The sequence below is a fragment of the Epithele typhae genome (assembly GCF_022376455.1).
Source record: "Epithele typhae strain CBS 203.58 chromosome Unknown BXZ73scaffold_33, whole genome shotgun sequence".
NCBI lineage: Eukaryota > Fungi > Basidiomycota > Agaricomycetes > Polyporales > Epitheliaceae > Epithele > Epithele typhae.
The window spans coordinates 341,118-368,113 of NW_025954224.1; the positions used below are offsets into that span (position 1 = coordinate 341,118).

The 26,996-nt window shown below is 61.6% G+C and overlaps 8 protein-coding genes across 8 annotated transcripts; 2 read left to right on the top strand and 6 right to left on the bottom strand.

Annotated features, from left to right (window-relative positions):
• Positions 1-456: 456 nt before the first annotated feature.
• BXZ73DRAFT_48843 (RhoGAP-domain-containing protein) lies at positions 457-4,167 on the bottom strand (the record flags this gene model as incomplete). Its single annotated transcript, XM_048020135.1, has 15 exons — positions 457-860; positions 1,053-1,323; positions 1,396-1,853; positions 1,906-1,981; positions 2,041-2,127; positions 2,184-2,213; positions 2,270-2,573; positions 2,704-2,777; positions 2,831-2,910; positions 2,969-3,356; positions 3,433-3,564; positions 3,633-3,703; positions 3,768-3,889; positions 3,948-3,968; positions 4,031-4,167. 15 exons carry the CDS (start codon positions 4,165-4,167, stop codon positions 457-459), a joined length of 2,655 nt encoding a protein of 884 aa, XP_047876693.1.
• A 435-nt stretch (positions 4,168-4,602) lies between these two features.
• BXZ73DRAFT_48759 (kinase-like protein) lies at positions 4,603-6,852 on the bottom strand (the record flags this gene model as incomplete). Its single annotated transcript, XM_048020116.1, has 3 exons — positions 4,603-6,199; positions 6,360-6,728; positions 6,782-6,852. The coding sequence occupies 3 exons, from the start codon at positions 6,850-6,852 to the stop codon at positions 4,603-4,605; spliced, it is 2,037 nt and encodes a 678-aa protein (XP_047876694.1).
• A 2,188-nt stretch (positions 6,853-9,040) lies between these two features.
• BXZ73DRAFT_48950 (kinase-like protein) lies at positions 9,041-11,866 on the top strand (the record flags this gene model as incomplete). Its single annotated transcript, XM_048020154.1, has 5 exons — positions 9,041-9,231; positions 9,313-9,354; positions 9,791-10,146; positions 10,208-11,305; positions 11,652-11,866. 5 exons carry the CDS (start codon positions 9,041-9,043, stop codon positions 11,864-11,866), a joined length of 1,902 nt encoding a protein of 633 aa, XP_047876695.1.
• A 1,102-nt stretch (positions 11,867-12,968) lies between these two features.
• Positions 12,969-15,197, top strand: BXZ73DRAFT_102656 (uncharacterized protein; the record flags this gene model as incomplete). Its single annotated transcript, XM_048015313.1, has 9 exons — positions 12,969-13,169; positions 13,653-13,753; positions 13,822-13,840; positions 13,899-14,068; positions 14,130-14,153; positions 14,231-14,400; positions 14,485-14,619; positions 14,680-14,745; positions 14,800-15,197. 9 exons carry the CDS (start codon positions 12,969-12,971, stop codon positions 15,195-15,197), a joined length of 1,284 nt encoding a protein of 427 aa, XP_047876696.1.
• A 588-nt stretch (positions 15,198-15,785) lies between these two features.
• BXZ73DRAFT_102657 (ubiquinol-cytochrome c reductase iron-sulfur subunit) lies at positions 15,786-16,979 on the bottom strand (the record flags this gene model as incomplete). The annotated part of the gene is made up of 4 exons (XM_048015314.1): positions 15,786-15,848; positions 15,905-15,933; positions 15,992-16,510; positions 16,745-16,979. 4 exons carry the CDS (start codon positions 16,977-16,979, stop codon positions 15,786-15,788), a joined length of 846 nt encoding a protein of 281 aa, XP_047876697.1.
• A 406-nt stretch (positions 16,980-17,385) lies between these two features.
• On the bottom strand, positions 17,386-19,071 carry BXZ73DRAFT_90772 (PLC-like phosphodiesterase; the record flags this gene model as incomplete). The annotated part of the gene is made up of 12 exons (XM_048025748.1): positions 17,386-17,504; positions 17,562-17,625; positions 17,681-17,936; positions 18,004-18,083; positions 18,144-18,266; positions 18,293-18,351; positions 18,418-18,523; positions 18,592-18,660; positions 18,721-18,772; positions 18,840-18,895; positions 18,956-19,000; positions 19,021-19,071. The coding sequence occupies 12 exons, from the start codon at positions 19,069-19,071 to the stop codon at positions 17,386-17,388; spliced, it is 1,080 nt and encodes a 359-aa protein (XP_047876698.1).
• A 762-nt stretch (positions 19,072-19,833) lies between these two features.
• On the bottom strand, positions 19,834-20,301 carry BXZ73DRAFT_48817 (uncharacterized protein; the record flags this gene model as incomplete). The annotated part of the gene is made up of 4 exons (XM_048020129.1): positions 19,834-19,942; positions 19,997-20,107; positions 20,159-20,193; positions 20,248-20,301. The coding sequence occupies 4 exons, from the start codon at positions 20,299-20,301 to the stop codon at positions 19,834-19,836; spliced, it is 309 nt and encodes a 102-aa protein (XP_047876699.1).
• A 2,487-nt stretch (positions 20,302-22,788) lies between these two features.
• BXZ73DRAFT_78553 (polyubiquitin-tagged protein recognition complex Npl4 component) lies at positions 22,789-25,152 on the bottom strand (the record flags this gene model as incomplete). The annotated part of the gene is made up of 7 exons (XM_048022896.1): positions 22,789-23,000; positions 23,087-23,210; positions 23,287-23,532; positions 23,590-24,784; positions 24,840-24,958; positions 25,011-25,091; positions 25,150-25,152. 7 exons carry the CDS (start codon positions 25,150-25,152, stop codon positions 22,789-22,791), a joined length of 1,980 nt encoding a protein of 659 aa, XP_047876700.1.
• Positions 25,153-26,996: the final 1,844 nt, after the last annotated feature.

Genomic DNA, 26,996 nt, shown 5'->3' on the forward strand with positions numbered 1-26,996 from the left:
CCGGCCGTCGAGTCAACGGCAGGAAAATAGGCGAAAGAGCATTCCGATGGGAATAACTGAAATTAGGGAACAATGGTGCAGAGGCGGACCTTTGTCTGAGGCGTGGTGGTAGTAATCAGGGCCGCAGTCTGGCGCCCATAAGCGTCACCTTGGGCGCTTGTGGGTTCAGTTGGATCTCCGAAAAACCGATCACTCCCAACACCTCAAACGGTACGCTCGGATGAGATACATTACAGTGGTGTCATAAACCAAACCAAAGACGCGGCATAATTAGAAGGAACACCAAACCAGCAGTTGCAAAGAAACAGTGTCTGATCGAGACGATTCGAGCCATGGATAGAGCTACAGTTGCCTACACTTAGATGCGCGAGCCTATGGAAAGGTCCCTCTTCGTTACATGATGTTCGTTTCCGTCTCGTAAAAAATCGTCACTCGTCGTGCACGACCGCACCGCGACTACGCGTCTGCCGACGCCTTCCGCCCGTGCGCCGACCGCTTGCTCGGGCTCGACGGCTTCGACCGCGACCCTCCCTCCTCCGGGGACCCCGCAGCCGAGTCTGGCGACGGCGACTGGCTCGCGAACGCCGCCGCGGACGCCGTCGACGACAGCTCCAGTCCAGACTCGTGCGAGCCCGTGCGTACAGTGGCTGGCGGTGGGCCCTGAGGCGAGAACGGCATCGTCGCAGCCCTGGGCGGGCTCGCACCCGCGCTCGGAGGGATCGGAATGTTGTGAGGACTCGTTGGCGGCGCCGCGGCGGATGGGGAGAACGGGTCGGTGGGATCGGAGGACGGGAAGGGGGCCGAGGGTGCGGCGGGTGCGGAAGAGGAAACGGCGGGAGGGGGAGAGGCGGCGGGAGTGGCTTGGATGAGTGCCTCGGGCTTGGACGGTAAGGGAGGAGGGGGCGGAGAGAGCGGAGGCGCGTCCTCCGACGAGCTGCGGCTGGATGCGGCACGCGATGGTGGACCGGTCGGGAGCGTCGTAGAGCTCGCTTGTGGGCTCGGGGTGATTGCGCTTGCTCCCGGGGCCGAGGACGCGTATACTGGTTCCCGACCCACAGGAGATAACAGGAGTGGGGCTGGAAGGGATGAGGTGCTCGTGTTGGCGCTACCTTCGTATGTCGTTGACAGCGACGCTGCGGGGGTTACGCGTAACTGTTCGTCGAAGAACTGTCCGGTGCGAATTGAGGGCGCTTGGCTTCGGGATGGGGATGAGTATGGGCCGGCACGGAGGGAGGGGTGGATACTGTTCGTTGGACGGGGTGGAAGCTGAGGGGTGAAGTCCTGGGGGACAGGCGGGCGTGGTGGAAGTTGAGGATGGTCTTGCTGCGATGCAGTGCGAGGTGAGATGAGCTCTTGGGGAGTGGGACGCTGCACTTCGAATGACGGGCGTTGCACATCAAAGGAAGACCGGGGAGTACCAGAAACCGAGGATGCCTTCTGGTGCTTCCGTGGCGAAGTCGGAATGGGTGGTGGCGGCATATTCGAAAGCCTCGTATGTGTCGAACCGTACGAGATCGGGGCCGCGGACTCGTGCAGAGGGGCTGGAGGCAACGGTGGCGAGCTTGTGCTACTGTGCTGGAACAGTACGTGCGCATACGTGATGAGGTCCTCCATAGTGGTATCCTTCCACGATTGCATGCCCAGGAGGTCCCCGCCCTTGGGCAAGTCGTCCTCGCCAAATATCACCGACCCAAAGACGATCGCCAAGTTCTTCGGATCCATCTTGTTCTTGTCAGAATTCGCGGCTACCCGCGCGAGATGCTCAACAAGTGCTTTCAGGGTGGCCTGATGTATTTGCGGCAGCCGGCGAATCTTCGACCGCAGGAGGGCAAAGTTGTTGGCGGCATGTTCATCTACCACAACGAGTGAGCAGGTAGTACATGCACACATAAACGCAGAACGCACCAAAGTCTTCCGTATGCTGTAGTCGCTCCTGGACGGGCCATTTGAACACGGGCTCAGGTAATTCGCGTAGGTACAGCTGCGTCGAAAAAGGCTGAGTATCTGTATCATGCTACAGATCGAGCCAATGCAACTCACTTTCAGCAGCGATGATACACTGTAGACATCATCATGTTGTGGATTGAATGCAAACGCACTCTCATTGCGTTCAAACTTATGTTGAAGCTACCAAACGGGCATCAGTAAAACAGGTCGTGAAGCTTCGGAGCATCCCACCGTACCTCCTGCACAGCAGCGTGCCTTCCAGAAACCTATCCAACTTCCTAGTGAGCATACATCCAACACACAACATAGCAAATCGACTCACCCGGTAAATGCCCTCGGCCTCTAGCCCCCTTCGATCAACTTCCTCTATGCATATCCGGATAATCTTCGGGATGTCCCCCTCAAGGGGCCCACGAGCGGTGGCGTAGTCGACAAGACCAACACCGAAGACGAGGTCCTTGCACTCCCCGACGTTGAAGTTGTAGTAATACACGGGCTTAGGCGAGGCCGCCGCGAGCAAGCGCGGGATGTTGGCCGCGATCGCTGCACAATCTCGCTGGGGGACGATCTTCTCGATCATTCGCCCGCCGTGCTCACAAAGCTGGCCCCGCGTCGCTGCGGCCGCACTGTGCGATTGAGTCCGATTGGCGTTCGTAGTGTGATTTGCAGAGCATACACGATCCGGCGGGTCGGAGGGGGGATATGAATCAGGTCCAGATCAGTGGGAGGCGCGCTGAAATGGCGGGGTCTACATACGTCAGGCTGTTGTTGTACATGTCGAGGACCTTCTTCATCATATCCGCTGATTCCCGCACGAACGCCTCCAGAGACTATCCCAGGACGTGAGCCACCAAGGTGGTCATCTCAGACAGGAGGCACTCACGTTGAACCCAGACTCCAAGATCTTGACTCTCCGGATGCGCAGCGTCTCGAGCCAGTGCACCCCCCGGCGGTACTCCTTGTCTGGACGCCCGCGATGTCAGTCGGACTGAACAGCCCAAATCTCAAACCAAGAACTCACCAGCATCATCAGCCTCTCGCTTCGCGCGCACCTGCCGGAGCGCGTTATCGGAACGTCCCCCATCGCGTACGTTGCCGCCCTTGTCGAGGAAGGTCATCAGCTGGTTGAGCTGCTTCTTTCCCTGGTGCGCGAGATCCTGGAGCGCCGTCGCCGTGGACGATGGGGCGCCGGCCGCGGACGGGGAACGGTTCCGGTGCGGGGAGCGGTTCCGGTGTGCGCTCTGCGATGGGCGGCGGTCTAGCGGCCGAAGGGGCTGTGGACCGGTCACTACCGGCCGGGTCCCGCTCGAGGGGTTGGACAGCGGTTTGCTGAGCGGGGGCATGCTGGCTTGATCCTGTGGCGACGTCGACGTCGGTGAGAGGGGTGTGTTCGCGGCGTTCTTGTACTCCTGCGCACAATGAGCGGGCCGAAGCGAACAGAGAGGACGAGCACTGGGCACTGGCCCCGCTCATGCAAGCACGCACCTCGACCTCCTGGCACTTCCTAATGTACGTCCGCTTGAGGCGTGGGAGGACGGTTTCCGCATACTCCGCATGCGCAGAGATGGCCTCCTTAACGTCTTCCCGGATCCGCTTCCGGATCCGGTCTTGCTCTTCCTAGACCGCATAGATATCTCGTTCGCACAGCGCGCCCCTCGGCCTACGCAGCAGGATGGGAAGCTCACCTTGAATGTGGCGAGCGGGTCGATGACGAAGCCCTCGAGAGACTCAACGAATGCCTGATGGGTCCCCGCCTCTGCGCGCGAGCGTGAGTCGAACGATACGGCTGCGCGCCGCCCGCGCTCAAGGATAGGACGCACCGCGCTCGACGTTGTCTGTGATCTCGTTCCACGCCATTCGGGTGGTGCTAATCTCCACGCGATCGTCGATGTATGCGTCCAGACTCCGAGACTTTCGGTGTAGCTTCATGAGCGAGGCGACGCTGTGGGGTCCGGGAGGCTGAGCGCGAGCGCAGCCGGACACAGGGAGGTGGGACTCACTACTGCTCCTCGATCCTCTTCCTGGTAGCGCGCGCAGAACATGAGCGGCGCTCGATGTATGAGTGAGCAAAATATATACACACCGTTCCTGGAAGAAGCCAAGGTACGAGTCGGCCATGACCTTGAGATGTTGTTCGAAGAGCGCCGTCGCGCTTGCGGCCGGGTCAGAGGGAGGTGTGCGAGACGCGGCAGAGGCAGCAGCCTCTGTAGAGGAGGCCATCGTGGGATGCGGCGAGAGGGTTAGCGAAGAAGAGGAGGGGAGAAGGCAGAGCGAGCGGGAGACGGTCAAGCGAAGTCGGCTTTATGGGCGTCTATGCGGAGATCAACCAGCACGTGGGAAGACGTCAGCTCGTCCTCGACCTCGGACCTACTACGCAGTAGCTCCGCTGTTTCCGGGGACAAGTTCCGAGTCGCATCCTCCCTCACATACATCATCGCACCGCTCGCCCGATGATATTCGGACCTCACGCATTTCCGGGCACTCTGGAGCATTATTATATTCACGTGCAGTGTGCGTAGTCGCATACATAGGTGCTACTGATACACAAATAGGCTGCTTGCAAGTACATTAATAGGAGCAACGGAGCAGGGGAGGCTCCGCCCGGACACAAGACGCTTGGCACGCCGGCGGGCTATCGTACAATTTCAGACGTCATCATCGGGCCTGCTTCGAGGCTGTGAACCATCGGGGGAGGTCAGCGCGCGGCTCGGACAGGGCGAAACGCCACTCACCAGTGCCCACCGACCGGCTCGCCGTCCGGACGAGGTTCGCGGGGCGTCCCAGAACGCTTCCGAACGACCGCTTCCGCGCGTGCGTGGCGGGGCCGTCGCGCTCCTTGTCCGACTCGCCCTCGAGCTTCGCAGCCAGCTTGCGCCACAGCTTGCGCGACTTGCCTGCGCTCGTCTGCGAGGTCGACAGCGGCGTGATCGGCGTCAGCGGCGAGCCCGCGGAAGACGCCGCTGACGCGGAGGAGCGGACCGAGGGGGATGGAGAAGGTGAGGTAGAGACCGACGACGCGGTGTTCGCGAGGGGCACGTTGAGCATGTTGAGGCCCTTGCCTTTGGGAGACTTGGACACCGGTATGCCGCTCGGCTCGCTTTCGGCGTCGGGGAGACCTTCATGGGCGGGACCGGGGGAAGATACCACTTCCTCGATGGCTGGTGAGATCGGGAGCTGCTCCTCGTGAGATAGGTGTCGCGAATGAGCGTGAGGATGGTGTGAGTGTGAGTGTGAGTGCGAATGCGAGTGCGAATGCGAGTGGTGATGGTGATGGTGGTGAGAGTTGAGCGAGTGCATGGACTGGTGCGAGCTCGACCGGCTGTGCCGTCCGAACGAGCCCCACTGCCGCGCGCGAATCCGGACAGCGTACGCCTCCGCCTTACTGTGCCCGTCGATCCCAGCATGGTCGCCGTCATCAGCATCGTCACCAGGGCCTTCAACGGGCTGGACGAGTCCGTTTGCCTGCACCTCTTCCTCTCCGTCCTCCATCTCGAAGACGCTTTCCTGGGGCACGATGCTGCGCGGCCGCCGCATGTGACTGTACACCGAAGTCGTTGGCGACGTGGGGGTGCTGACCGAAAAGTCCCAACTGTCCATCGTTGCGTGGGTGTGGATGGAGGGCTGCTTTTTCCGCTCCTGTCGCTTGGTAAGCGCGGGCAGGTTGCGCAGGATGGCGTTAACTAGGTAGCTCGGTCGGCGAGCGCCCTTGAAGAACGGAAGCTGCAGCAAGTCTGAGGCGGCGGGTCGTTTCGTGGGGTCCTTCTCGAGGCAAGCGGCAACCACATCCGCAAAGGCAGCTGAGTACTTGTTTTGGCCGTTGTTTCGCTCCAGTCGAGGTGGAGAATCCCGGACCGTTGAGAGCAACACCTGGTTGGGGTTCATCCGGGAACGCGGGGCTCGGCCCTGAGCGAGCTCGAGGGCGGTGATGCCAAACGACCAGATGTCCGCGGACGCGTCGTACTGCTTGCCTTTGACGACCTCCGGAGCCATCCAGCAGGGCGTGCCAACGAACGACTTGCGCTTCCCGAGGATAGATGGACGCCGCCCGGGATCAGGCACAGAGACGCTGCGCTGATGTCCGCGCCCTGCTAAGTCGAAATTGATAACACGAGCTTTGTTGGCGGCCAAGCCCTCTGAATCCCAGAGAAACGCGGCCACTCCAAGATCCCCAAGGAGCACCGTGCCATCGTCGTCGATGAGCAGATTGGCGGCCTTCACATCGCGGTGTATGAGTCCATTGATGTGGAGATAACTGCCAGGATAGTCAGCAAACGGAAGAACTCTCGGGCGGTTACATGCGCATCCCTCGGCCTCGCGCTGCTCGGGGCTTTCCCGATCAGTGAGCTGACCAACATCTGCCACCCCACCAAATCTCCGACGTCAAAACGAACGAGAGGAAACTGCGGACTCACTTGAGTCCTTGCAAAGCCTGCTTGAGGATGCACCGGATGACTTCCTCCTCCAAACCACCCGGCCAGGCATATCGCATTACGTCCGCCACACTGCCCGCTTTCATCAAACGCATTGCGATATAGAGCTTGTGGCCGTCCATCCACGTTCCACGAACACGGAGCACGTTCGGGTGTTTCGACAATGACATGAGCTGCGTCTCGTTTTGCAGAAGGCGAAGAGCACTGGGCGGTAGTCGGTCGAGGTCGAGGACCTTAATGGCGCATGGGATGGGCTCTGGGGCGTCCGAGGGGTGGAATTTTGCCACATACACTATGGACGAGGCTCCAAATCCAATTGGAGAGCCTATTTCGTAGTCCAAGGCGTGGTTACTAACCATCACGTTGGAGGTGAGGCGAGGACTTTCCAGATACGAGAGACGCACCTGTACAGCTGCCACTCATCCTCCACAGCACCTATAAACTTCCTCGCGATGTGGTCCGGGACTGGAGGCATGATGTTGTTATATGCCAGAGGCCAGCGTCGGCCGAGGTAATTCGCGACCGAGCTGGGATATATGAAGCACAGAGGATGTCGAGAGAGTCGGCGGGGGCGAAAGGTGGGGCAATATCGTTATGAGGTGAAGGTGGGAGCGACAGTCGGTAATTGGAGATGAAACGAAGTTTGAGTTAACGTCTCAGCCGTTGATAGGGAGACGGGAGGGGGAGGGCGGGCGGCGGACAGGGAGATGGGTTACGCGTATGAGCGGGAGGTTGGGGTGATGGAGGAATAAAAGCAAGGGACGAGCATGATCAGCCACAGCTCGATGGGCGCAGGCGCCAAGCAGGCGCACTGTGGCCGGTGTTGTGAACCCGCGTCAAGGGATCTGATGCGGCCCACGTTCCTCAAAGACTCGAGCCGGATTGCGAGGCACTCTCCGCGCGTTCGCTGCAGCGGAAGGCAGGCGGTGGAGTGGGGCGTAGAGGCGGATGAGGTCAACGTCAGCCAAGTCGCCGCCGGAGCCTCGCACTGCGCAGTCTGACCCCGGCCCAGCCATTTCGGGCTCGTGTCCAGGGCTGAGGCTCGTGATTTGGCCCGTTCAATTGCTGGTTCTCGGCTATCGGACCTCGGCTCCGGTTCCTGGCCCATCACTCCCGTGCGCTTTGGTCACTCAACGCCTCCTCCTCTCCGTGCACAGTCTACCACCCCTCACTTGGCCGCGGGCTGGAACGGTGACAGTGGAGATCCGGAGCATGCTCGTTCAGCCGATAGCATTGCACAGGGGCAACGCTTTTGCGGGCTGTTATCTCACCTCGACAATTAGGGCATAGCGGATCTAGCAACACGGAGAATGCACGTACCGTCGTCGGTACAAGCCCGCTTGGGACGACGGACCTTGACAAGTTCTATAAACCTTGCCGCCCAAACTTCGTGCCCCCGTTCCTCTGCGACTCTCGTTGACGTACGTTCGCCGCTTGAGGTGGGGTACGGTGCATCGAGTCGACCTGCGGACATTATCTGAGGTGGTAGCGTGAGACTGAACCACAACACGTTGTGCGGTAGAAGCCTCGTTGTCGTCATTGTCGCCTATCTCAGCCGCGCGCAGGCATACGTGTGATGAGAACGAAGTGCGGGGTATGTATAAGCAGGAGTCGAAGACCGTCCGTTATCAGCGGAACCCCTCTCGCGCGGATATCATCATAAGTATATCATTCCTTTGTACCCTAGAGTCTTCACCACATCTCGGTGACGGCATTGTCTTTGTTACTCGGCGGGTATGCTGATTGCCACGGGCTCGCGATACGTCTGCTTACTCTTTCTCGCAGCAATCGCGCAGGCGGCGGGGCAGGACGCATAGATCGCAATTTGTAGAGTTGAGCTCTTCTCGCCAGTAGAGTTCTACCCCTCTATCTTCGCTCAGGAGCTCAAGATCCTCCCGAGCTGACTCGGAACGGCGGGTGCGCGCTCACCAAGCACCAAACGCGGAGCCTGCGCGCGCAGGTCCTCCCATCGACGGCTACCGAGACCATTCCGACGGACGAAAGTATGGCCGCCGACGAGACAGGTCCCCATGTGGACATCGCGGTTGTCGATGAGCTCGAGCGGCCCCGGGCCGGAAAAACGCGGGGAAACTTGAAGGCTAAAACGGTCCACGCAGGTGAGCCCCTGTGAGCGGCGCGTGCGGGAACGGCGGCGAAGGCGGGCGGAGAAGAGATCGTGCGAGGGGTTTTGGAGGCCGGAGGGAGTGCGTTGTGCCACCCAAGTGTGGGCAGGGAGGGGCAGGGGCGGCAGCGTTGATCGGATCGCGGCCGAAATGCAGCCGCGTGTTTTACAGTGGGTGACCCGATGTGTTTCTGCGAGATGGGGCCGCGGAGAGAGGGTACGAGGGCGAGGGCGCGGAGGATGAGCGGAGGACGAGAGCACGGGGCGGGGCGCTGCAGGGCCCGGGCGCGGTCGGGAGCCAAAGGAAGAGGCGGGGAGGCGAAGCGGGCGGGCTTACGTACAGGCTCTCTGAGTCGTCTGCGGCGTTCTCCGGCCTCAATCGCCGGGCAACGATTGGCTGCGGAGGCCGCGATAACAGTGGCGGGCGGCTGACGTAAGAGAGGAGTGGCCACAGCGGCCGAGCGGGAGGACAGGTTGATATTCCCCGTCCTGCCACATCGCTGCTCCGGCAGCCCTCGCCTTCCTCTCCTCTCTCCCGTACATGGCGCCCAAACAACCCTGCGCAAAGTACCAATACGTCGTCACCTCCTCCGGTCCCAAGATCGTTCCTGTCCCCGATGTCTCTTCCAAGGATGAGGAGTCTCCCGCGGACTACAACTCCGGAGGTTATCTCCAGGTCAAGATCAATGACACTTTTAAGGATGGCAAATATCTCGTCCTCCGCAAGTTAGGGTGCGTGTTCATTGCCCTGCCGCGCTCTCCTCTGTCACCTCGCGCGGTGCTTGCAACCTATTTACTCACTCACACGAGCAGTTGGGGACACTTCTCGACGGTGTGGCTTGTAAAGGATACCCAGTACGTCTCCTCTTTCACAACTCCTGCGCGCCTGCCATGTCCCTGTGTTTCACCAATATGAAGTGGCACCCTGAACGATCCGTGGCGGTATTGCCTGCGCGCAGTTGCGTCCATGCGGTTTCGCCCGCCAAACCACCTGTACGCCCCGTTGTCTCTACCACAATATATCTTGCATCCCGCGGATGTGACTTAAGATTCATTACGCGCCTCCCGTCATGCTGGTTTGTACCATTTTGCACATGGTATATTGGTGCATTCGTTGCAGGGAGGCACGGAGTGAATCTATGTCAGTCCAGTCTTAGGTGGCGGGTTGAGCACTATGCCCGCCTCGAATCTTGCGGAGAGTGGGACCATCAGGTCGCTGTAAGACTCAGGGACATGAGCAGGGATCCGGGAATATTCCTTGCGAGTATGAATGCTGACTCACGCCCATTAGCACCCGTCGCCATTCCGCTCTCAAGGTGGTCAAATCCGCCGGTAGATATGCGGAAACGGCTCGCGACGAGATTAAACTGCTTCAGCAAGTAATGGATGCCAACCCCACGCATCGAGGACGCGAGCATATAGTCGCTTTCCTTGATCATTTCGACCATACCAGTCCCGACGATAAGCATATTTGCCTTGTGTTCGAACCATTAGGCGAGAACCTCCTCTCCCTTATCGAGCGGCACAAGAAGACAGGTGTAGCCGTCGACCTCGTTCGCGCGATCACGAAGCAATTGCTTCTTGGTCTCCAGTATCTTCACGATGAGTGTGATTTAGTTCACACTGACATCAAGCCGGAGAACGTCTGTAAGTACCTTGAGCACGTCGCATCCGTCCCCAAGCGCTTTTGCTAATGTTTGCCTTTCAGTGATCTCTATTCCAGACGTTGAGTCGCATATCCAGTCCGAACTCTCCCGTTCGCCCTCTCCTATGTCAAGAAAGGTCGCTGTCCCTCCCAAACAGCTGACTCGAGCCACCATCGCCATTCCTTCGCGGCATAAGTCACATCGCGATCGCCAGGTGCAAATCTTCGACTCCCAACCATTATCCAGTCCATCTTCATACAGCTGTCCGAACTCCCCCGCCCGCCTGAGCTATATCTCGAGAGTCGCCTCCTTGCAGAGCAATCTCGCATCACTTTCGAGCTCTGTCGACGAGATCCGGAAAGGTGCCGGGAAGCTGGTTCTCACCACGAGCAACCTGGAGTCAACCACCTCGCAAGGCTCGGACGACTCGCATGGGAGCTCAGGTTCAACTTCCGGCCGCGACTCTCTGCTCGTCCCTTCTAGTGTCGCTACTTCGCTCAGTATCGACACTACCGCCACCTCGGTTGCGAGCGTGGCATGTTCCATTGACAAGATGGTGCTCACCGCCTCTCCTGCCACCATCGAGCCTTGCACCTGCAGTACGTCTTCGAATGCACCACCAGAAGATGGACCGGAGTCCTCCACTTCGCCGCTCCCCACCCGGCCACTAGTAGGGCCTTCACTTCTCTCCCAGACTGCACCTCGAGATGCCGTGCCCAAACGGTCAACCTCAATATGCTCGCTTCACCCTCCATCCCCATTATCCTCACAGCCACCTCTCTTTCCCCTCACCTCTCTCCCCGTCGCCGGACCGTCCTCGGAGACATTACTGCCGCCTCTTCCCGTATCCATCAAGATCGCTGACCTCGGGAACGCGACACCGACCAACAAGCACTATACCGAGGACATCCAGACAAGACAGTATCGCGCTCCCGAGGCCATCGTCGGCCGCACCGACTGGGGCGCGACGGCGGACATCTGGTCCGTCGCCTGCCTGGTGTTCGAACTACTCACCGCGGAATACCTCTTCGACCCGCAAAGCCAGGGCAACCTGTTTGGCAAGGACGACGACCATGTCGCGCAGATCATCGAACTCCTGGGAGAGTACGGTGAGACGAAGTGGGGCGGGCGGTACAGCAGGGAGCTTTTCGACAGCTCAGGTACGTGTCTTCGTCCTGTTCGTTTTATATGTCTCGCGGCGCCGCTGCAAACCTTGCCCAAATACGGCCTGCACTGGGACGGGGCGTGGGCAGGGACTGATTGCGGATGGATGGGCGCAGCGGGCGCGGCTTCTCGCGTTTGTGCACGTCCCGCCCCGAGCGCACCGGCGCACCCGCTGATACCCGCGTCCTGATACTCCATGTGTTCTTTCGCTTTGCCGTTCCAGGCAGCGTGTGCCATCGCGCCTGGCGCTGCTATGGCTGATGTGCATTCTTGTGGCGTCGTTGGCTGTCCTCCTCTTGCGGGAACAACGGCTGACTGTCACTTTTGCTTCCGGATATCTAGGCGCGCTGCGGTACATCCGGAACTTGAAGCCGTGGCCGCTGAAGCGGGTCATGATGGACAAGTACCTCTGGACGGAGCGCGACGCGGAGGCGGTGTGCGCGTTCCTGCTCCCGATGCTCACCGTCGACCACCAGAAGCGAGCGCATGCGCGCGACATGGTGGACCACGCATGGCTTGAGGTCGACCCGCTCAGCGAGGATCTCTGGGGCTGGTAGGCCGGGACGCATCCTGGGGTTGCCGGAGATGCGCCGCGGGCCTCGATGCTCGCCGCGCCTGGTCGGCGTTGGTTGTGTGATGCGTGGGTGGTCGCACCGACGTGAAGTGCTTAGCGGAAAGTCGTCGGTGTCCTTGTGCCATGGTTTTCCTCCCTTTCATCCCCTTCCGCTTCAAGGACGGTGCGTGCCGGCCTTTTCTTCTCCCCCCGGATCCACGCGGGGCTCCTGTTGTGTTATGTCCATTTCACCCTTCCCCTTCGCCATGTTGTGTACTTATGCCACCCACCTCCCCTTTGTTTCCGCACATTTTCGAAGCATTACTTATGGCCAGCACGCCCACGCCTTGTTTTTGGTCCGAGATTCGTTCTCATTCTCGCTCCCGTTCTCGCTCGCACTGCACGATCTTAGACGTTTAGACCGCATTTGCTTACCCCTGCTACGGCTTCTCCCGTGTTACCACCTACAGCACGCGTTACCCGATCCTCTAATGTTGTTCTCCTCCCGCCCGCTTACCACCCCCCCACCTCATGCCCTCCGTCGCGTCACCCTCCTCTTGCCTCCCGCATTATATCCTGCTTTGCTGTCCCGAATTGTCTCGGTATCATTATGGGTCGTACATATGCGCGTTTCCGCCTCTCCCTCTCCCTCTTCCGTCCTCTCCTTCCTCTGGGTTATCGCCTTCGTGTATATATGTTATGTTGCTCCTGCTCTTAGACGCTGATCGGTGAAAATATAGCTACGCTGTCCGGTTTTTGATCTGCAGGGCGTTTCCCGCCATCGCGCTTTTTGTGCCATTGCCCGCAAGAACTGTCGCGCTTCTGATGCTGTCAAGTACCCGCATAATACGAATGGGGTGGATGCGTGCGAGGGCGCGGGCGCCTGAGGCGGACTCGGGCCGTGACGGAGGAAAGCGTGGTGGGGAAATTTGGGAGCCCAGCGCGCGGCCTGGACACGCGTTTTGTCTCCGACTCCGACGCCGTCTGACTCTCGACTCCTCAACACCCTCTCGCCCGCGCATGACCGCCCCTCCGCTCGCTGCCCCGGTCGGCGAGCACCATCAGATCCCCCCAAGCCTGCCGACTCCTGGAAGCCTCCCGTCAGCATGGACGTCGACCCCCCGCCCCGCGATCGCGACCACGGCGACCGCGACCATGACGCCAACGGTGCCCCCCATCCCCACCCCCAGCACGACGACCGTGCCGCTCCCGATGCCAATGGCAAGGACTATGCACCCAGCAACGGCGGCGGCAGCGCTGACGACGCCCGCGCCGATGCTGCCCAACGCGGCGAGAAGATTGTCAAGGTGCTTAGTCGGTCTCTTCTTCCTGCTCCCCGCGCCGTGCCGTATGCGTACATACTCTCTCCCCCTCTCCCCCTCCTTGCTGTTCTGTAGGCTCTCCGTCTGTTCTGGCCTCGTCTCGCTCGTCTCTCCCACCTCTGGCGCGCCACGTCGCACTGCTTTGTGCCTGGCTCGAGGGACCTCCTTCGGACAGATGTGGCTGGTCCACCACCATCCGCGATGGGCCGAGCCGCACCGTCCACCCCGTCGACCGTCGCACGCGCGACCCACAGGCGATCTCGCACGACCATGCGGCGACCTCTGGGGCCCGGCACCAACCAAGCGCCCCTGTCCTTGCATCCACCGCGCCGGACCGCTTCTCGTCCTCGCTTTCGCCATTTCCGTCTCCTTCTCTCTGCTCTGGCGCCTGCCCGTTCGTGATCGCTGACTGGCTTGCTTCACTTCTCACTCATGCTGCCTGCCGCCGCCACCGCTCTGGGACTCCAGCTGAACAAGGTCTACATCGGGGGACTCCCCGAACATACTCGCAAGGAAGACCTCGAGAGCTGCTTTCGCAACATCGGGACCATTGTCAACATCGAGCTCAAGTGAGCACTTTTCGCCGCAGCTGCTTCTCTGTACGTCACACTGACCAGGGCGATGCATCGTGTGAAAGGGTGGGCTACGGCTTTGTGGTGGGTGGACGGTCATCCCTTTCATCGCTTGCTCGGGCTGAATTTCGCGTTCTCGCAGGAATTCGACAGCCGGGAGGCCGCGGAAGAGAGTGTAGCCAAGTACCATGAGGGCTATTTCATGGGCAACAAGATCCGCGTGGAAATCTCGCACGGTGGCGGCAGAACCGCGAAGTACACCGGTGACCCTGGGGCGTGCTTCAAATGCGGTCTGATGGGCCACTGGGCAAGGTTAGCACGTCACTGCCATCTTGAACTATGATAGGAGATTGACCCGCGTGACTTTCGCCAGGGAATGCCCTAACATGACAAGCGGGTATGTTTCCACAGGTTACGGTGAATGCCGAGAAGTTTGCAGCTGAGGCACTTGCTTGATTGCTCAGACGTCGTCAGAGCCATCCTGGAAGTGATGCTCCTCTCATTGACCGCATCCAAACCACCAGAGACTACCCTCCTCCCCCGCGGGACTATCCCTACAGGGGAGGGGAGTACCCCCATCTGCCTCCTAGCGGTGACCCGCGCTACTACGACTATCCTGCTCCTCGTTCCTACGGCCGTCCTCCGTCGCCTCCACCGAGGGACTATCGGGACTACCCGCCTCCTCCGCCTGCACGCTCTGCTAGGGAGTATGACGATTATCGAATGAGAGGCGCTCCCGCTCCTCCGCCTGCTCGCGTTGACTCTCGAGGCTATTATCCTGGAGGAGAGCCTGTGCCTCCGGCTGGCTACCCCCCTCGCGACTATCCTCCTCCTCGGGACTATTACGACCGTTACGATAGGAGGTCCGGGCCTCCTCCTGCGGATAGGTACAGCTCTTACCCTCCGGCGCCTGCGTCTGTGAGACCTCGTACCCCTCCTCCTGCTCCTCCGGCTCGTGCTGCTCGCGACGATTATGACCGTCCTCCTCGGTAAGCCTTCACGGCCGCGCTTCGTTCAATCCCTAGCTCACTCGCTATCGACAGCGACTACCCTCCTGAGACTCGCGGCCGTCCTGCTTCTCCCCCGCCTGCTCGTTACAACGACTACCCTCCTCCCCGTGCTGGGAGCGTCGAGCCTCGATACCGGTACGTTTTTCTCCTGTTCCCCGCCGTCCCCCGCGACGAGGCTAACGCCATCACCCCCTCGAAGTGGCCGTGGTCGGTCTCAGAGCCCCCCTCCGCCACGTTCATCCTCTGGCGCCCCCTACGATACTGCGGGCTACGGCTCTGGAGGCCCGCCTTACAACAGCTCCTCTGGCTATGCGAACGGTGGCTACTCTGCAGGCGGTGCCCCGCCTCCTCGCGGCTCTGGCGGCAACAGAGACTATCCGCCGCCCCGCTCGCGCGACGCCGAGCCGGCGAGCTCCTACCGCCGCGCTTAGGCTCACGCTGAGGCTGGCAACGAGGAGTGGCGCGCGCGGTCGGGGGCGCACGTCCCAATATCTGGTGTCTTGATGTCGTATCGGGAAGTATGTCGTGCTGTGTTGCTTGGCTGTGCGTCGTGGAATCTAGGGGAGACGGAGAGCAATAGTAGTAGTGGGCGGGCAGTCTTGGTGGCTTGCGCGAGCGGCGGCGGATGCATTGTGGTCATCCAATGCGGCTGGCTCAGGTCCGATGTCCCCCAGGTTTCGGATATCTTGTCTGTCAATATGTCGATACGTGCGTTCTGTACCTAGCTCTGTGTCTTGTGTTCTCGTTCCGCCATCCCATCCTCTAACCCCGCAACCCCCCTCCTAATCCTCATATCCTCCGCTGCGAACTTGCCCATAAATTGTCGATAAACCCAGTAGCACCTTGTTTCCAACGTTGATCGTGCTTTCGTCGAATGACACTGTTGTCTTGCTGACATGTTCAGCCTAACCCATACTTGAATGTGTGGCACTCGACGGGTCCGGCACCAACAGATGAAAACGCAGCTGCAGCCAGCGGACAAGAGTGTATTATAGCGTTCTCTACATGTACGCAGTCTATCAACCAATGACCAGCTTTCCCTCCGCGTCGTTGATCTCGTACTGAGGAATCTCGAGGTTGAGCTAGGGGCGACGGTATGAGACACGCATGCACGGAGACACCCCAAACAAGCACTCACAGGAGCGGGTCCCTTGCGAATGCGCCCAGCTGCAACGCAAAACCTTCAGCCTCCGCCCTCCGCGCACACACCGGGCACCGCACTCACAGATGTCGTAGTGGGAGCCGTGGCACGGGCAGAACCAGCCCCCGTAGTCGCCCGCCTCGCCGATGGGCACGCAGCCGAGGTGGGTGCACACGCCGAGCATGACGAGCCACTCGGGCTGCTTCGTCCGCGCCTCGTCGCTCTCCGGGTCGCGCATCGCCTTCCAGTCCGCGCCGCGCGCCTCCGCGACCTCGTCCGCGGTGCGGTGCCGGACGAACACGGGCTTCCCGCGCCACTTGATGACCACGTTCTTGCCCTCGGGCACCGCGCCGAGCTCGACCTCGACCTTGGCCATCGCGAGCACGTCCGCGGAGGCGGCCATCGTCGACAGGAACTCGGTCACCGTCGCCTTCGCCGCGGTCGCGGAGAGCAGCCCGAGCGAGCCGACCATGAGGTACGCGAGCCCGCGGTTCGCGCCCGGGTCCTTGGCCTCGTACTTAGAGAAGTCGGGCACCTGCGGCGCGTCGCGCGCGACGGCGGAGGTGTGCAGCAGCGCCTTGGGGTAGATCCCCGTCGCGCGGGCTGGCGGGGGCCGGGGCGGTGCGGGTGCGGAGAAAGGGCGGCACGCATGCGCATGCACGAGGGATTGGGGACGGAGGGGCAGAAGAAATGGTGAGCGACCGTCGTTGGCGTCGGGGATGGGTGGCAGGGAGTACGTGCACGGGCACCTCGAGGGCCGCAGCCCGCCGCCCCACGTCCAAGCTGGCGACGGGGCCCCCAAGCGCACTCGAGAGCGTGTGGAGGACAGAGACTCACCAGAGGGGAACGATTTGGAGACGAGGCCGGCGGACGTGCGCGAGACGCCGCCCGCCCAGCGGGCGGGGACGTCGTGGCGGGGGCCAACCTCGCCGTGCGCGTGGTCCTCGTGGCCGTGGCCGGCGGGCTGGCGGGCGGTGAAGGAGACGAGGGGCGCGAGGGGCACGCCCGAGGCGAGCGTGCGCACCGTGCACGGGACGGTGACGGCCTTTTTCGTGAGCTGGACGGCAGCCATGGCGCTGAGTGGGGAGGGGAGGGGGGTAGGCGGAGGCGAGCTCGCTGTCGGTGGTGACGAGCTCAGGCAAGGGCGGGGGTGGAGTTTTGATGTTGGCGCCCGTGGGCCCGTCCCGTTCTCCTCCGTCGGCGCCTCTCCAAACGCGCTTCTCTGATTGGGCGCGGCCGCGCCGGTCAGGCGAGGCCTGTCCGGTCCATGTCCGAGGCCCTCAGACCGCTCCTTCTTGGTCCTGAGTGTATGCACATGGTGTGGTTGCTTTGCATCATCATCACTTTACAGGATTTGCTTCAAGAGAGATCCAAAAGCTTAATCGTGGCAATCTATCTATGTCTATATAGTACATCCATTATATTCTTCTATATCCGTCCATGCGTTCTAAATGCCCGAGATGCTGCTGAAGATGAGTCTAGAAATCAGCCTGCTTTTCCAGGTGGTCCTGCAGACACGCGAGCACCCGCTGCTTCGGATACTTGGGTGCAACAGGAAGGCCTCTGTGCTTTACTAGTCGGCGGACGACGTTGGGGTCTATGAGGAAGACGATCAGCCCAAGCCTCAAAGCGAGCGAGCGAGAAGGCCTCTCACAGTCCGAGATGATACCGTCCGCCTTCCATTCCAGGAGCTCCTCCACGATGGTGTTCCGGTTGACCTATAGCCGGCACGTCAGCGCGAGCCATCTATTGACCAAAGAGCGAACGCCTCACAGTCCACGGTTTGACCTTCATGCCCAGCCGGTGAGCCGTGTCGATCATCTCCCGCGTAGTGAACGGCACGTAGCCGTCCATGTCCGGGTCCGGCACGGGACGTCCCGCTGGACGTCGCCGCGGGGGAGAGGACGTCGGCCTTGACGCTATGTGCGGCGTGGGCGACCCGGTGCGCGAGAGTCGGGCCGGGAAGGAGTCAAGGTTGAGCCCGGCGAGCCACGGCGTGACGCCGTGCTCCGGGTTCGCAGCGGTGTCGCTGGACACAAGACGCCCGATGTCAGCCTCGCGCCTTCGCGACCGTGCGCCGAGATCACACCACTCACTCGTCAATGAGCGCGGAGGTGGTGATGGACGGGTCGAGCTCCTTCATGGCGACTATTGACCGCCAGTCGAAGCTCTGGTACTGTTGCGTCGAGATGGCGTCAGTCGGCGTGCGCGATGCGTGGTCACGTTGCTCGCTCACGGTGATCGACTGTTTGTACGGGCTGTTGCTGAAGAGCTTGTACTGCTTCTGCACGAAGTCCTCCACTGATCGCGTCTGATTCGGGTGCCGGGCGTTTATTTTCGACTCGATGTTCCAGAGCACCTCGTGTGGGGGTCGGCACACTCGACGAAGTCGAACACCTCCTGCATGGTGGATATCCGCGTGCCGGGGTAAACCAGCTGCATCGCTATGAGATGCGTCATATCCTGAGAGTGAGCGGCTGACCGCTGTGATGCGCGGTAGTCCCACTTACGGTACCCAAACTGCCGCTTGGAGCCGCAATCGACGGTGCGCAGCTGCGGGAGGGTGAGATTGGCGATGAACTTGCCGACATACGGGAAGTCGGGATCTCCCTGGAACTGTATGCGGGGGAGCGCGGGTGAGCAACGTGGGCCGAGCTACATGCGGGGCAAACGAAGGCACGTACCGCGGGTCGAGTGTCGCGGCACTTGGCGGCGGTGATCTCCTCGTCATGCCAGACCACGACGTGCCCATCCTAGGGGACATCGCATACGGCTCGGGGACAGCGCGCAGCGCTGGATAGGAGAGCATTCACCTTGGTAATCCCGTTGTCGAGCTCGAGCGTGGAGGCGCCATCGATGAGACCCCTGGAAGGAGTCGAGCGCGCGCTGAGCGACCGGCGCGCAGGCTATCGAAAGAGCAGAAAGAACACACCATGCGAAGCTGGGGAGGGTGTTCTCGACGGTGTTGCCGCGTCCGCCACGGTGAGCCTGGGGCGAGGATGAGGATCACAACTACGTAAAGGCATCTGCTAGGCTATCTGGACTGACCTGGACGTCATAGAAGCGGGTGTGGCGCTGCACGGCGAGAGGCTCCTGGGCAGGGAGGCGACGACAAAGAGTGCGTCGCTGGCGAGATTGAAGAGGACGGTCCAGGGAGCGTACATGGCGGCGTGGCGAGGCGCGGGTGCGGGGAGGGGAGGGAAGAGGGCCAGCGAGCATCGGCGGCGCGCTGGTCGGTGGACGGACCAAATAGCGGGCGCGGGGAGGGAGTCGGGAGATCACACGTTCCATGTCTTCACCGCGGCTGTCGCTGTGGCCAACGAACGTGCAATCGCCGCTGGCCAAAAACGGCAGGCACCGCTCCATATACGGCAGCCGCTGCGACACCGCCATTCCCGCGCTCCCGTCCGTGCAGAGGCCTCGAAAGTGGAGCCCATCGCGCCGCGCGGCCCGAATGTCGAACGTGCTCCCAGGTCTCAACCTCCGACGAACCTACGACGTCGGCCGGGGAGAGGTGGCCGTGCACATGATGCAGCCGCGCAGAACGCGATGACGACGGCTCTACGCGGCCGAACAGTTTCGACCACGACGCGGGTCGCTTGGCGATGTACGCACTCGGGAGTCGAGAAGCGGAAGCGTAAGCGCGGCGCACGCCTATTTTGCCGGAGAGCACTGCCAGAAGCCCATCGACCTTGAAGAGACCGTTAGCCGCCACTACGTTTTTGGCCGAAGCTTCGACACCTACGCACGTGAACAGCGAGCATCTTGTCGGACCACTGCGCTATCAGACAAGCAATGAGGGGGCGAGCACTACTAGCAGCTCGTGCGATATATTGAGAGAATTCCATATTGTAGACAGTGCGGCGGAACGGGACGCGGCGCGGTGGATAATCCGAGGCCGTAGCGGGCCAGTCGCAGAAGGAGCATTAGCTCTTGCTTTTAGGTCCGTCCTTGGGATCATCCTTGTGTCCAGAACTGCGCTCGTCGACGCCGTTCAGCCCCAAGTTCTTCCAATCATCGCGCTCCATCAGGCCGCTGCGTTCACACGTCAGCCTGCCCGATAAACGAATACGACGGGGCTCGGCTCACCGCGCCATCCGACATTCCAGATAGTCCTTGTTCAAGTGCCGGCACGGCGTCGAGTTGCTCCCGTTCTTGCGCAGACAGTCGAGATAGCTCTGCATGTACTGCTTGCATCGCCTGCCCGTATCACCCCCTGAGCCGGTTGCGCGAGGCCTGAGAACAGATCACGCACCATAGTGGTCCAGTGGAAACGAGCCGCGGTCCTGGACCGGCACGAGTCAACGAAGGACGAGCGACTGTGCGATGCGCTCACGAACCGGGGCGGAGACGGAGAAGCCGCCAGAGAGAGATGGAGGGCGACCGAAGGACATGGTGGCCGGGACGGAGAGGCAGCGCACACGACTCCGACGCGCGGAGGGCCTCACGTGCGGAGTGTGTAAGGCACTTGCTGGCAGCTGAGAGTGACGACAGACGCTATTTGGAATTTCAGGCGCCCGCAGGCTGCAATTCGGAATTCGGCATCTCTGATACAGTACATAGGCAAAGGCCCGCCTCCTCCCGCCGCCTCCTCGCTCGTCTCCACCGTCCCCCGCGCCCTCACCCGCCCCGCCGCCGCCCGCCGCCCTTCGCGTCGCGCGTGCGCTCCTCGTCCGTCGTGCTCCCTCGCTCCCCGCGCCTCCCCCGCCCCGCCCGCCAGATCCTCCAACTTGCGACCCGCCACCGCCTCCACCCGACGCGCTCTGGCTCTGACTTGACCCCGCGCCCGACCCGGAGGCCCGCGGAGTGGGGGGCCCGAGCTCGGGCACCTGCCCCGCTATGCGCCTGCTCTTCAGGGTGACGATCTCCTTCAGCCACCCGTTCTCGCGCCGCAAGTCCTCCGCCTCCCGCTCGAGCTCGTCCACCCGGCTCGACAGCCCCGTCACGGTCGCCTCGAGAGATGCCGTCAGCTGCTTTTTCTTGATCCGGAACCGCGCTGTTGGAGGAGGGAGAGGGGGAGGAGGGCCCGACGCGGAGGCAGGTCCAGACGCGACGCGGTCAGCGCTTGCGCCTGCGCGTGGGGGGAATGAAAGGCTCGGACTTAAGGTGAGCACTCACCCGAGGCTGCTGTGTTCCGCCGTCTCTTGTCCTCCGCGATCGCCCCCGCGTCCTCCTCGGGGTCCATCGGCGAGCTCCCTTCGGGCGACGAGCTTTCGGCGATCGACGCCGGGGCGGACGCAGGGTACTGGTGCGGGTGCGGCGGCGGGAGCATGCTCCCCCCGTGCGGGCTGAGGGGCGGCAGCGTCCCGAACGACGTGGGGGAGTACGGCTGCGCGCGGTGCGGGTGGTGTGTGGGGAACGGCTGGGACTGGGAGTGCTGGTGGGACGGATGCTGCTGGCGGTACGATGGGTGCTGGTGGTCGGGCTCCGAGTGCGCCCTCTGGGCGACGACGAACGGCATCTGCGGCGACGAGGAGTGCGGGTAGTGGGACGGCGGTGGGCCAGGCTGTCCCGGCGGCTGGGCCTGTTGCATGTACTGCAGCCATGGCAGGGCGGCCAAGAACAGGTCCTGGGGAGACGTCCCCGGGGCCTGTCCTTGTATCGAGACGCGCTGCATGTCGGGAAGATACGCAGGGTGCGGTGGTTGCTGGTATTGCTGCTGTTGTGGTGGTTGTTGTTGTTGCCGCTGCTGCTGGTTCGAGGGGAGGCCGTGAGCAGAAGCGTTGGAGGGTGGCATCGCGCGCAATGCCCCGCTGATCGCCCCCTCGTCATATCCAGCTTGAGGCTGATAGACCCCGCCCCCGCTGCCCGCCCCGTATTGGAATTGCATAAGCTCGAACTCTCCGTCGCCGAGCTGTGTGCGTGCGCGCGCCCGCCGATCAGCTCATCGCACACCACGAGCACGCCACCGGGACTCGCGCGACGTACTCTGTCCGCGCCCGTACTCGCGCTCGGCCCCGGCGGTGGCCCGTGGGCGTGCGCCTGCCCGTATTCGTATTCGTAAAACCCGTCGGCGTGCGCGGAGCTCGAGCCTCGGTGGTGGTGCTGTCGTCGATCGGGATGCCTTCGCGCGGCGCCGTGTCCGCCGTGCCCGCTGGGTCCGCCGCCGGTGGGATGTCCGTGGTCCATGTCGGGCCAGGCGAAGAAGCGTGGTGCGGGGTGGAAACGGGCCTCCTCTTGCGTCGGCGATCCCCAGCTGGACTCATAACACCCGCTCTGCGCACGCCCCCCCCGGCCTACTTGAGGTTCTGATCCAGCCTCGCCCCTCCCCCCGTCCGCGTCCGCGCGTGGGAGAGCCCACGTACGACCGCGGGCCCGGGGCGCGCGCACAGGGTCTCGCGGCGGACGGGCCCGCCGGCGGCACGCTCGCCGCGCTGGAGGCCCGCGCATTGCAAATACTCGCCGACGTCGCGACACCGCGCGGGGGGGCGTTGGTGCGCGGATTCGCATTCGCGCGGTGCTGATTCGCGGGGCCCGGCCGCGTTCGCCATCGCGCGCGCCGATGGCGACACTCGAACCGCGACTCGCGACAACACGCCGTCACGGGTCACGGCGCCTCCGTGGGGGGTGACCGGACGCGTCGCGTCGCGTCTCGTAAGAACAGCCCCTTATCGGCGCGCGCATTGCTGCTATTTGACATCCTCGTCGGTCTCGGCGGCGCGAATTTGTAATAGTACATCTGTTCCACGGCGTCGTACAGGTCGGCGGCGTCGAGAGTTGTTGAAATACATGCTCCTCGCCCCCTCCCCACTCTCCCACTGTGCGAACTCCCGACGGCCGCGAAGAGGCAAGCATCAAAGCCTACGTCAAACCACAAGACGCAGGTTACACCGGTGACGCCCCCGGAGCACCGGAGGGCCAACGGCAGAAGCTACGTTGCTCTATTGCAGCGGCAGCGAGCAGATTTCGCAGTCCGTCCCGCCGTGCGTGTTCTCGAACGTGCAGTGCGGGCAGATGCGGATCCCAGGCCCGCCGCTCGCCCCACCGCCCCCGCCTCCTCCGGCGGCGGACTCGCGCGCGATCTGATCATACACTTCCTGCGGGATGTCGTCGGTGTCCATCGGCGCATGGCCGGCGTTGGCGGTGGACGCGGCTGTCGGCGGACGGCAAGGAAACGCGGGGGTGTTCCGTCGTCAGCGGAAGTGAACATCTAGGAAGCCAAATAAACCTTTAGCTTACGCCCAGCTTCGCGCGCGAACGTCATGAGCGTGAGCCAGCTCTCGGTCCGCACGAGGTCGTCAAGCACGTGCGTCGCCGTGATGTCCGGCGCGCTCGCGGCGCGGACCAGCGCACGCATGTCAACCTGGATCGGTGGTCAGTATGAGTCCAGACAGGCCGGCCGCGCAGCGGGCGGGGTAAGGTCAGGGGACAGCACTTACGGGACTGAGAAGGCCCGTGGTGCCCAGGAAGGTGACCAAATGCCAGTCGCTGAGATACCGGGCGAGGGCCTCACGTTTGGCAGGGTCGCCACCGGCGCCGCTCACGGGGACATCGAACGCCTGCAGCTCCGCAAGCTTGGCGAGGACGCTGTCAATGCTTTGGTTTTCTAAGCCTGGCCGGTTCTCGATCTTGTAAGAGGTTGAGCGGAAAACCGGCGAAGGAGATTGGGGGAACCCGTGCGAGACCTGCCGGGTCATGGGTTAACATCCATTGCGGGGTTAGACGGAGGAGGGAATCCTTACGTTGACCAGAAGGTATTCGACTGGGAAGCACGGCTTCGCATTCTTCTGAACCTCAAGACCGTACTCGTTCTTGTATCGGAAGAAGACGTCGGGGACGTAGCGCGCCGTGTCTTTGCTCCGGTCCTCTTCCTTGACGCGCATGATGCTGGGGTCCATGCTTGCCTCGATCATGTCCGCGTCTACCATGGCACACGCCTGTTCGGAGACTTGATAGGCTGCGATGTCAACTCCGCCTTCCTCAGTGCCGGTAAGAACCGCAGTGACCATCCTCGATCCGAATTTTCCCGTGAACGAGGCCTTGCTCGGTGTGAGGTTGGCGTTCTGGATGACAGAGGCAAAGATGATTTCCAATGACGAGAGGTAGAAAGACTGCGGATGGCGTTTGTATTTGACCTTCGATCTATCCTCGTCTTCAGGCTCAAGATCGGTGAAAATATACCCAACGACCTGCAGCGGAGTTGCCGCCTGAGAGGCCAGCTGACGGATGCGCGCCTCGTCTTCCCATGGGATCCCCAATTCCAAGCCGTCCACTTCTCCTTGCTGTGGGGGTTCGTGAATGGCCTCGACTACAGCCTTGACGCCCATTGGCACATCTGGATAGGGCTCGTAGTGACCGATGAGCCACCCGAATCGTTGCGTGGCCGTCTTTCGCCACGCCTGAAGAAAGCGCTCAACGATGTCGTCGGAGGCAATCTCTAGGTGATCAACCATACGGAACGGCTGACTCTGAAGAGTGATCGCGGAGGGCTGGCAGCTAGTACAAATACTTTCGGGCCATGGTTTGTGGCCTCCAGTCGGACATGGGTCTTTGACTCTGTACATGAGCGGGCTGAGTGGCGGGAGGATAGAGGTGACAGATGCAGATGAAGAGGCCTTGGGGGTGACCTTACGGAGGTAAGCGTTGTAGGAGAGGTGCTTGATGCTGTGTTTAGTGTGGTAGTCGGCATCGTAGGGCTCCAGAGGCATGCAGTAGTCGCACATCGCGTTCGCACCATGCTTGCAGAACCGCGAGTCACGCCCCCGAGGAATCTTCCCGTCTTGACTGCGCCAGTAGCGATCCACGGGGGGCTCCTCTACTGTTTCCCATGGGCGTACAGCGTCCTCCGCGGAAGAGCTGGAACCTGCTACAGATTGGGGTGCAGCTTCTTCAGGAACGGCGCGAGTCTGGTAACCAACGAAGAGAAGGTCCCCGTGTCTGCGCTTGGAAGTTTGCTTATGCGCAAGAGGGGTAGGAACAGAAGTGGACGCACTTGAAACCTAGTGATTGCAGATCCCGCTTGCCGATTGTATTGACCGGTATCTCATTCCCTCGTGGTTGGTTCGAGATCGTGACTGTATTTGGATCTGCTTCAGGCGCAGTAGATAAAATCTGGCAAATCTTGCGTGAGGTATATTATGGGGGCATGCGGCCAGCAACTGACCTTGGAGATGAGCTCGGAGATATCATCGGTGGGCTGGAACTCGAAGCGAAAGTTCCCGTCTCTTGATCGTATCCGGATGAGCTGGATCGGAGGCGTCAGCGCGTCTCGGAGGTGCAAGACGGAGGTGGTGTCGACGCACCATGGCGATAGCGATGGTGGCAGGGGAGAGAAGAGCGAGCTAAACGCGGAGCAGAGGACGACGAAGATGACCTCAGAGGCAGATGACGCGTCGCGCGTCGCTGACTAAGCGAAACCAAGCACGCGCACGTGATGTAAACGTGTTTCAATACAGGATGAAGCGCCCAAGTCCCGAACTGGACGCGGCGTCTGCCGTCTGAAGGCAGTCTCCGCCTCCTGTGTCCTCGTCTTCTCCTCATCCTCCTACGGCCTTCCTGGCGCCCACGTCCGCGCATCCGCGCACTGCCCTCCTGAAAAGCGTCTCGAGTCTGCCAATCCCCTCCTCGCTTGTTCTTGGGTTCCGCAGAACCTCCACATCCGATGTCCATGAGTTCCATATAAGCCGCCACGCTCCTCTTCCATCTGATATGTCTTCCATGCCCAACCAATCTCCCTCCTCCAGCGCCATTGCGCCCTCCGTATCCTCGTCCTCCTCGGACGGCAACCCTAACGAACCCCTCAACCTCAAGAACCTCCCCGTGTTTACGATCTCTATCATGGCAGCAAAGATCACCCTCTGCCCGTCTGTTTACATCCAGAATGAAGCAACAGCCAACGTCGCATCTCCCAGCTCAAGGCAAAGGTCCTCGGTTTGACCTTGAGTGGCGACCCAACTTCATCAAGGGCAACCCGGAGAACCCCGTCGCCCTGTGCAACTCGCAAGCGAAGACACCATTCTACTCATTCACCTCGCGTTCATGGCTCGTGAGTCAATACATCTCACCTCTTTCCTGCGACCATGACACTCCAAGGTTTCCTGATAAGCTAAGGAGTTGTTGTTGGATCCCACTGTTGCCAAGGCTGGTGTAGGAATACAGAGTGAGTCACCTAGATTGTTCTCTGCGCACAGCGTCTTACCGGGACCGCCTAGAGGATTGTAAGAAATTATTCGCGGACCACCGCGTCGATACCCGTAATTGCGTCGATCTCTCTCTTCTCGCTCGCACTGTGGACAATCAGAGGTGGAAAGGGAAATACGCAAACCCGATCGGGCTGTCACGCCTGCTGGAGACGTATGAGGAGTACTCTTTATCGAAAGGTAAAGTGCAGATCAGCAACTGGGAGCGGTCCCTAGATCTCCGTCAGCAGCACTGTACGTACTACGTCTCCTCGAGCTGTGTTTGTTGAGGCTGAGTCTGCCGCGGCTCCCAGATGCCGCGAACGATAGCCATGCTGGTCTCGTCCTCTACGAACGTCTTGCCGCGATGGTAACGACCATGGACCCATGCCGAGAGATTCTATTATACCTTCGATACCATCTCCGGCCTCCTCTTCGCGCCTTCTTCCGGCACATTATGGAGCCCGTACAATCCTTACTACGACCCGGCCCCCCACCCCCGCCACGAATTCCGAAGGCGGTCGAGGGCGAGGAAATCTCTGGCTCCACCCGGTCTTCGCGCGGCGGGCGCTCTCGAGACCAGCGCACACGACCTCAGCGACCGCTCTCTCCCACGGCGCCGTCCTTCGTCCCCGGTGCGAAGCACCACTCGCCATCGCCATCTCCAAGCCCCCGCCCCGGCTTCGCTCCACGCGCGAGCATGCGCTCTCCGCCCCATCCTCCGTTTTCGCACGCGCACGCGCAAAGAGAGGAGCACCCTATCCCTGCGTACTACACCGAGCAGGACACCGGCGGCTTCCCTGCGCTCCCGCGCTCGACGCCGCGGCAGGTGTGGCCCCAGGCTTCTCGGCCGAGACAGACGATCCACAACAACCAGCGTGGCAATGCCGTGCCCTCCCGCGGTCAACCGGTGGGTCGCGGTCGCGGTCGGGGACGTGGCGGGTACGCCATGGTTGCTGCGCCGATCGGGT